Source organism: Mustela nigripes, chromosome 10 (genome assembly GCF_022355385.1).
Source record: "Mustela nigripes isolate SB6536 chromosome 10, MUSNIG.SB6536, whole genome shotgun sequence".
Taxonomy (NCBI): Eukaryota; Metazoa; Chordata; class Mammalia; order Carnivora; family Mustelidae; genus Mustela; species Mustela nigripes.
In genome coordinates this window covers 41,357,355-41,367,239 of record NC_081566.1, presented here as the reverse complement: position 1 = coordinate 41,367,239, position 9,885 = coordinate 41,357,355, and the positions used below count along the sequence as shown (strand labels likewise).

The window sequence follows — 9,885 nt, the reverse complement described above, 5'->3', positions numbered from 1 at the left end:
AGGGATTATACTGCTCCGGCTTTTATCCTTCTTCCCAGCTATTTTGGTGCCAAGAAAACTGCAGGGAGGTCTTTGCTCTGAAAAATCTTTTACTAGAAAGACTAAAGCAGTCCCAGGGCTGCAACTCCCTCTGCTGCCCAAGGTTTTCTTTGCATGCTGTCGCAGGTTCAATGCATTTCAAACTCAACTATGTTAAAAGAGCTAAAGTAGCCCTTTATTTCAAAATGTGCCCAAAAAGGCACAGGTTCAAATAGTAGAGGAACCGCTAGAATGCCAACTTCTGAGCTGCATTAATTTCTACACTTACCTACAAACCTGCTCTATCTCTTGAAGGGTTTCTTTTACTTAGTTTAAATTTAAATTTTTTTTTTAAGATTTTATTTATTTGACAGAGATCACAAGTAGGCAGAGAGGCAGGCAGAGAGAGAGTGGGAAGCACGGTCCCTGCTCAGCAGGGAGCGGGGCTCGATCCCAGGACCCTGGGATCATGACCTGACCTGAAGGCAGAGGCTTTAACCCACTGAGCTACCCAGGTGCCCCTTTTACTTAGTTTAAATGAAAGTTCTCCATCTCCTTCACAGGCCCTTGGAAAAGCAGGAACTAGAACAGACTTCTTGTTCCCTCTTCACCCACCCTTAAGAATGCCCATCACTGGGACGCCTCGGTGGCTCAGTTGGTTAAGCGGCTGCCTTCAGCTTAGGTCATGATCCCAGCGTCCTGGGATTGAGTCCCACATCAGGCTCCTTGCTCAGCAGGGAGCCTGCTTCTGCCTCTGCTGCCACTCTGCCTGCCTGGACTCTTTCTCTCTCTTACAAATAAATAAATAAAATCTTAAAAAAAAGCAAAACGCTCATCACCAAAATCTAAGGCAGGCCTTATTCGCCTTCCAAGTTCTAATTTAAATAACACTTAGCCCACGGGAACTGAAGCTATTTGTTTGGCAGTCTGTTTCACTGCATTAGATTTGGTACCTGTGTAACAGCAGAAGCTCCATAATCACTTATCAGAATTCAAACTAGAAATCCCCTGAGACCTTTAAGTTTATTTAAGTAATCCTTACACCCAACATGGGGCTCAAACTCATGACCCCACGATCAAGAGTCACACATTCTACTGACTGAGCCAGCCAGGCGCCCCAAACTAGAACCATCCTAAGGTACTGGGGGAGTAAAAGATTTGTCCACATAATTTAATTTGGACTTAAGCAATTACCAGGGGGAGGCACTAACATCTTTAGAGAGAAGAGTAAGAGGCAGGTGTTGCTCCAACTAACACACCATCATTCTGCCCAACAACTCAGCAGCACTGCTTTGTGGTCTTTTTCAGGTTACTGATCTCGCCAAGTCTCTGTCGTGGTAACTGTTAACAGACTCATTGTACATGTACTTTTAGGGCACTCTATTCTTTTCTTATACCCAAAAACTTCTCACATTGTGATCTTAGTGGTACAAGAAGACACAGAGACCTCACAGAGTGACCATGACAGTACTACGCAGATACGGAAGCTGTTCCAGCATGCCCAGCCTACTGCCGTCAGGAGCTCTTGTGTCCCAGCAGCCGGAATGAGGCCTGCTGCTGAAGACACACATTAGTGTGTAACCTCCTCTTCCCTACCACGCAGGGTCAGGGGCTTACCTGTCAGGTAGAACTCCCACTCTCTGCCTTAAGAATCTATACATCCAAGCTCCGGAAAAAAACAAATGCCCAGAGCAAAGGCCACCCTCCAGAAAACTTAGCTCCCACTGAGTGAAAAGTCTCTATCACTGGACAGAAGAAAACAATGTAAATTTTTAAATAAAAACAATACCACAGCATTTATTGTCTTCTGGTAGTAACATGAAGATAATCAAAACAATACAAACAAAATGTTTTAGAAATACACCCCAACAAAGAACATCTCAAAAAACCTAAAACTACATGGCCTTCTCAAGCATTTCTCACTTCATTGATCATTTCTAGTTGGAGACACTTTGGAGCAGGGTAATATTATCTCCTTTTAGCATGATCCGACCTGCAACACAAAATTTAAGAAAAAGAAAGAAAGAAAGAAAAAGCTATTAATAGTGACTCAGCAAGCATGTAACCACCATTTAGCCTCAGAATTCTGGATCATATTTAAACAATTTTGAAAATGCTTTCTCTCTTGAGCAGGTATGTGAAAAATTTCAAATATCCATATATTGAAAGGCTATTCATATTAGAGCCTATGAACTTCTCTAGTAATAACCTAATGAAGGTAGAGAAATGTGATTTTATGAAAAGTAGCACCATTTTTAGAGTTCTTAGTATATTCCTGCAATTAATAAACCTGTTTGAACTTTATCCACCATTTCTTAATCTTACTTGACCAAAGAATAGTTTTTTCCTGAGAATGTCTATAAAAATTTTTAGGGAACATTGGTGTTGAGTAAAATCAGTCTGAAAAATGCTCAATCAATCCCAAAGATTAAATGGTTTCACTTTTTAAAACTTCTGTAACAGGTAATACTAATATATTCTGCAGATAAATACTTCCATAGGAATTCAACTCTCTAATTAATTTATAAAGAATAGGATGTCAATAAGGCTAGTTTGCCTTTCCTGGCAAGACAAGTTTAATTGTGAAAATCCAGGCTTTCACAAAAATAGCCCAAGGAGAAAGAAGCATAGCAAAACACCATATCACTTCTCAGATTCTACTTTCCACATATCTACTTTAGGATCAAGATGATCCTCGGGGTTTGGAAAAAAGAGGCACCTGAAACCTACCACAGATGAAAGTACTAATGAGCTGTGAACTGGGGCATTAAACAATTAAAAACAAAGTATCCAAATAAACTCCAAATGAATAGGATTTTTAAAAGAAAGGACTCAGTTTGTCTTAAAGTCATGAATACTAAAGATCCTTTGTTAACCGGGTTAAGAAACTGCATTTATTATTTAAATATTTCTGAGTTTCTACTACATGGCAGGCACTAAATCAGGTAGTAGTCTTATTAGAGATCAAAAAAGATAGGACTTATAGAACATCTGGCCCAGTGACAGAGACATTAATAAAATAACCCGACTAATGAGTGTTCTACTACAAATTCAGAGAGCACAACACATCTTGCCTCCCCCAGCCCTACCCCAGTTAAACAAAACCAAACTCTTGATATTTGACATTTGACATCTAAAGACACAGGCAACAGCACAAAGATTTACAGTGGGGCAAATGTGCACATTCAGAGAACTGAAAGAACACAAGCTGGATGAAACTTGGAAAAATGAAGCAGAGTGATACAAAATGAGCAGGGGACAAAAGGCCAGATCATGAAGAACCTTGCAGAACACATTAAAGATTTTCTTATCCTCCTAGCAACAGGAAGCCACTGAAGGATTTCAAATAAAAGGACGACCAGGTCAGACTGGTGCTTTTAAAAGATAACTGCAGCTTGAAGAGCGAACTGGAGGGGGATGAGGTAGTTATAGAAAATCAATCAGTGAAGTGAATGGCGGCTGGTGCCATTCAGAAAGACAGGGAACACTAAAATAGCTCCAAGAATGTGTTAAGGGGAGGGAAGTGAGTTTGAAATCTCACACACTAACTTTGAGGAGTCTTTGAAACATTCAGGTAGAAATGTTGAATAGGCTCAGAGAGGTCTAGGGCTACAGAGGTAAATCTGAGGTCAATATATAGATGGTAATTGAAAATATAGTCTTGGGTAAGTAGCACGGAATGACAAGAGGACCTATGACTAAGTCTTGAGCAACTCAAAACATTTAATGGCGGGGTCCCAGAGAACAAATATACAGAAGTCTGAAAAGGAATAAACAGAAATGAAAAGTGAAAATTTTGAGTACAGTACCACAGAACCAAAGGAACAAAGTGTTTTAAGGTAGGAGTGGCCAACAGTGCCATGCTGTTCAGAGTTTGAGGAAGACTAATATTGACCATTAGTAGATTTAACATCATTTGTCTTTGGTGACCTTGGTGAGAGTTCAGTGGAAAAACAAAAGCAGAAATGGGAGTGGGGTTAGCAGTAAGTGGCAGAGAATTTCAAGAGTGAACTACTTTCCCACACAGTAAATTTTCAAATGCAAACTAAATTTAAACATGGACTGAGGTGCAACTCATTCAATTCTGCAACTGAATAAAACTTGCCACAGTTCCCAAAGGCCATCTGTATTCTTACCCAGTTGTTTTCTTAACTTTGTTTTAGAATGAATCTCTTCGGCATCATCTAATACGAGGTTCATGTACTCATCGAAACCCTAGAAAAATAAGCCAACTGAATGTCATTTTTCAAGTAAAATCCTAACCAAACCACTCCAGACGAATACACCAACCTAGATACAGAAATGCCAACTAACTTCAGAAACTCATCTTCCACCAATCTTTTAGCTAAAATACCATCTCCCTCCTAAAGCCTTTTTAAATAACAAGAAAGCCAAATGTACTCCAAATTACCTCTGGAACCTTGTGGATTTAAGATTTGATTAGCTATGCTAAGACCCACTGTCCCTATCTTTTATAACTTACCTAATACAGAGTATGTGTGTATACATGCAGATTAACTTCCACTGTCACCAGTCTTCCCATGCTCCTTACAAAACAACTCTTGCTATTACCCATAACATGTTTCTTCCCCGTAAACAGGGGAGATTACTAATAGAACCTACAATATCTAAAGGTATCAAAGTATCCTAAAACTTTTCAGACATATTTTATTTTTCTTTAAAACGTTATTTAGGGGCACCCAGGTGGCTCAGTCAGTTAAGTGTCTGGCTTTGGCTCAGGTCATGATCTCGATGTCCTGGAATCAAGTCCTATATCAGGCTCCCTACTCAGAGCAGAGTCTACCTCTTCCTCTCTCTCTGCACCTCCTCCCACTTGCGCACTCATATTCTGTGGCTCTCTCAAAGTAGTAAACAAAATCTTAAAACAACAACAACAACAACAACACATTATTTAGGGATGGGATGTGTAGGAAGTGCAGTTGGTTGGCATCTGATTCTTTCCTCGGATCAGGCCCGGAGTCCGCATTCAACAGGAAGTCTGTTTGAGATTCTCTGTACCTCTCCCTTTGCCCCTCCCCACCTCTCTCTCTAAAATAAATCACCCCCCACATTATTTAGGATATTCTGTTATCCTGAAAATCTTATTTAACTAACCCCACCCAGCTATATTCAGGTATCACCTAATATAGAACTAACATACCATTAGTTTTCATCCGACTCTAATTTTATTTCTTTTGTTCCCTCCTTCAAATACTAACATTGTTATTTAATTATTAATTTTCCCTCTTTCCCATCAAATAGAACAATGAGACAAGAATAGTGGCCCTGAAGAACTCTGCTTGGGTTGTGTCTTTGACGTTTTGTACCCTGCTCTGGCTGGGCATTTTTTTGTGAAATCATTTTCTGTGAACACACTGTTCCGTGAGAAAACATCCTGGGTACTCACAATGATACAGCCCTCTATCCGCATGTTCACTTGCTCATAAAGCCACACCTGAATTCGAGATCTCTGAAAAAAATGAAAATAGCTATGTTTAAAAAACAAGTACATAGAACCCAATCACTCGGGTAAAACAACAGAGAAATACGACTCCTAAAGAAAACCTTAAAAAGTAAAAGTCAAGAATTTTAACTACTTGATTCATATCCAAGAACTGAAAACCAAGACTAGTTACTTGCCAAGAAACATTCTCAATAAATGCTATACTAGGACTAAGTTAATAATTTTCCTGTCATCTTGGGACTCAGTAATATTTCTTACTGCTTCTCATCTCAATGCATTTAGAGTGCAAACTGACAGTGTAGCACAATGTGGTAATTTCCAATGATCAAGGGCTTTCTTATCTGCTTTGGCAAAATCCAGAAGCTAGATTCCTAGCTTCCCTCACATTTAACAATCTGGGGAAAGGCCCTCAGATCTGGTGTGATTAAACATAATGGCCTGGGGCAACTGGCTGGCTTGGTTGGTGAAGCCTGTGACTCTTGATCTTGAGGTTGTGGGCTGGAGCCCCATGTTGGGTGTAGAGATTATTTAAAAAATACAATAGCTTGGGACGCCTGGGTGGCTCAGTTGGTTGGGCAGTTGCCTTCGGCTCAGGTCATGATCCCATCATCCTGGGATCGAGTCCCACATCGGGCTCCTTGCTCTGCAGGGAGCCTGCTTCTCCCTCTGACTCTGCCTTCCACTCTGTCTGCCTGTGCTCACTCTCACTCGCTCTCTCTCTGACAAATAAATAAAATCTTAAAAAAAAAAAATACAATAGCTTGAAATTAATCTGCTTCCAACTATGTTATCACATACTAAAATTTATCAAGAGTAACAGAAATTACATCTTATTTCCAAAATAATTTCAGTACTTTGCCCTACCACCTCGCAGTTTGGGATGCTAGAAATTCTCCCAAAGGAAAGGAAGCTGTCACAATATCCTCCAAGCCTATCCCTCCTCTCTTCCTTTTTGGGCATCTTTTCTATATTTAAGTATACTACTCCCCCCCCCCCCCACCTTACTATGTGGTTTAAAGTCCACAGGAGTCTTCTTCCAATGTTTCATCCCAGGGGAAAAAAAGGGGAGAGGTTCCAATATTCTAGCCATAATGACCACCAACAAAAGTACCCAAACACCAGTCATGTTTGCCAGTAACTACTTTTTGAAATTAGTGATTTTGGTCTTGCAAAGTAATGATGACACAATTCTTCCAACGCTTGGGCTGGCATTTCATCGCATTAGAGCTTTGCCTGAGCCCCTTCCCCTCAAGCACCCCTCCAATCTCAAGTTTCACTTAATACTGATTTTTTTAAAGTAATCTCCACACTCAACGTGGGTCTTGAACTCACGGCTCCAAGATCCACGAGTCGCAAGCTCTACCGACTGAGCCAGCCAAGCTCCCCAGTTTCACCGATTAATTTTAACTCGAGAACACACCGAGCAGACAGGATGACACACACAGGCAAATAAATTCACCTTTTAAAGAGGTAATTACAAAACAACAAAGAACATAGAACTTACGTACATTCTGCAAGTATCTGAAGATGAGGTTCTGCACCAGTGGTTAAGGAAAAAAACACACGCATAGAGCAGACGGTGCTCCCCAATCCCGGTCGATCTTACCTACCTACCCTCACCTCGCCTTTGTTTTCTGAACATGAGACCGGGTGTGCATGACACGAACAGCGTCCAGCCGGGCACTGGTTTCGGGTTCCCGAAAGGTTCTGACGGAATTCCCGCCCACTCTCTTACTCCCCAGCCGTTTCTTGGCGCCCGCATCTTCCCCGTCTCCGAGACCGCTAACTCCCACTTCACTCAGTTCCTAATTAAGGCTGCCTTCCTTTCGCTCGTCCGCGCCACTCCCGCACTTCCCACCACAGGGCTCTGCCCAAGCCCACCTCCCACCCGGTCTCAACTACCCGCGCTTTCTCCCGGCCACGGTCGCCCCGGGGGCTCATGGGATGTGGGCCGCACTCCGTTCCCCCCGGCCCGCTCTCGGTCTGCTCCTTCGCCCCCCCGCTTTCTGGCCCGAACCTGCTAGTCCTGACATGTTGCGTAGGATACGATGGGCTGAACCATCACCTTCTGCACTTTTTGGCCCTGGCCACGGTACGCCATGGTGGAAGCCGACAAAGACCGCACGCTATTTCAGAAAGCAACTTCCGGAATAAAGAACCGGAAGCGGAAGTGCATGGCGCCCGCGAGGTGACCTGGGCGGTTCCTGGGAAATGCCTCTCTAGGCTTGAGTGTTGCTTTTCTCTGTGCTCTATATCCCCTGGGGCAAGCCAGAAGAGGGCTGTGCACTTTGGAACGTGAGTCAGTCCTACAGCGCCACCTGGAGGGAGCCTGAGGAGGCTCCCGCGGCTCGGTTTCCCGTGTCGCCCTTAAGAATTGTACCTCGGTTGTGTGAGATGGGTTGGTTTAGAGCTTTTCCCAAGGCCTGTTTCCCTGGAATTTAGGCAGAACGGGCCGCATCGCCGTCTAGAGGGTATGGCGGCGAGAAGCCCCAGCTCCGGGGGCCTCCACACCTGGTCCTCGAAGCCACAAACAATCCGAATTCAAAAGCCAGGCGCTGTTCGCCATGTAATCAATTCCCCTCTCGTCTCCTTTATGGGGCTTTACTGTAAGGTGGCGACAGGGCAAGGCTAGCGGGGAAGCCCTGATGTCTGATGGCTGGGCCCGATCAAGATCAAGATCAAGGTCGCTGACGCTGTGTGACCAAAGGGTAAGTTCCTCATCCTTGCTGTGCATCGGCTTCGTTGTGACCAAGATGGAGATGACCCTGTCTTCGTCGCGGAGCTGGAGAGTCGGTGAAGGACTCAGCAGGGCCTCCGTGTGGGAGCACATCGTTTCCAGGGTAACACAGCTGGAAGGGGAGGAGCCGAAATCTGTTAGGTTTTATCAGTGACTTGTGGCCTGGCAGAAATGGTATTTGACCGGAAAACCCATTTTACAGATGGAGAAACTGACAGAGTTGAAGGGATTTCTCCAAGGGGACCCCGCGTAGGCAAGTGGCAGAATCCTAAGTTGCTTAACTGAGGATGATATTAAGGCTGAGCTAGAAAACGCATGGAATAATTATTGGTTTAAAAAAAAAAAAAAGCCCTCCCCCTTCCCCCAATCCCAATAAAGGGTTATGTTGTCCAGAGAGTAAACAGGGCATTGGTTGAATTCAAAGGTGGCATGGCTGGAAGAAACTCTGACTTGTTTCATCTCAGATGCAGAGATGCTAAGCTACTCTTGCACTTTCCTGTCTCTGAAGTCACGATTCCTAAACTTTTGGGGCTTGATCCCTATAACCAGTCATCTGATTATACAACTCATGAGATTTGTTTTAGCCTTTATTTTTTATAGATTTATTTATTTTAGAAAGAGAGAGAGGAGGAGGGAGGGAGAGAATCTCAAGCAGACTCCTGACTGAGCGCAGAGCCTGATGCAGGGGTCTGTCTCATGACCCTGAGATCATGACCTGAGCGGAAATCAAGAGTGGGATGCTTAACTGGCTGAGCCACAGAGGCGCCCCTATTTTTTCTAAGTGATTTTGCTTTCTTATATTTAAATCTTTGATCCATCTAAAATGTTATCCCAGTATATCCAAGAACTGATAACAACTTTATAATATCTAGATGGCTACCCAGTTTTTCTTTTACCATTTCAAAAAATCTGTTGTTTCCCCATTTAATTTAAAATGCCACATTTATAATATACCAAGTGTATATAAATATGTATAGTTTCTGTTTTGCTCAATTGATCTTTGTGTGTATGGATCAGTGTCACTGTTACAAGTACTGTATAATATTTCCTTATTTGGCAGGACTAGAAGTCGATAGAACTTTCTTAGCTGTTCTTATTTATTTTTCTTACAAATTTTAAAATTATCCTATCTAGGGGCACCTGGGTGGCTCAGTGGGTTAAAGCCTCTGCCTTTGGCTCAGGTCAGGATCCCAGGGTCCAGGGATCGAGCCCCGCATGGGGCTTTCTGCTCAGCGGGGAGCCTGCTTCCTCCTCTCTCTGTCTCTGCCTGCCTCTCTGCCTACTTGTGATCTCTATCTGTCAAATAAATAAATAAAATCTTTAAAAAAAAAAAATTATCCTATCTAATTAAAAGACCCCTTTTGGTATTTTTACTGTGATTACATTAAACTTGAGAATGACTTAGAATCAGTTTTTTTAAACTAACTACCTGATGTCTATTTGTTCAAATTTTCCTTTGAGTCTTTGGGAATTTTTCAGTTTTCTTTAGTTTTCAGCTTCCTCTTGCAAGCTTATCTAGTTTAATCATAGATATTGCCTCTTTCTTCTTCTTATCTTTTCCTCAATTGCATGCTCTCGCCGGTTTTTAGAAGACAAAGTGACAAATTCAATTACGTAAAAATCACATATAGTTTTGGGTGACTAAAACACCACCACAGTAAACAAA

At 42.5% G+C, this 9,885-nt stretch overlaps 1 protein-coding gene across 1 annotated transcript; it reads right to left on the bottom strand.

Moving 5' to 3' along the window:
* Window positions 1-1,783: 1,783 nt before the first annotated feature.
* On the bottom strand, window positions 1,784-7,647 carry SNRPE (small nuclear ribonucleoprotein polypeptide E). The gene is made up of 5 exons (XM_059413169.1): window positions 7,530-7,647; window positions 6,991-7,017; window positions 5,426-5,488; window positions 4,155-4,233; window positions 1,784-2,011 (listed from the first exon to the last, which is right to left on the bottom strand). The coding sequence occupies exons 1-5, from the start codon at window positions 7,581-7,583 to the stop codon at window positions 1,956-1,958; spliced, it is 279 nt and encodes a 92-aa protein (XP_059269152.1). The 5' UTR covers window positions 7,584-7,647; the 3' UTR covers window positions 1,784-1,955.
* Between the last annotated feature and the right edge of the window lie 2,238 nt (window positions 7,648-9,885).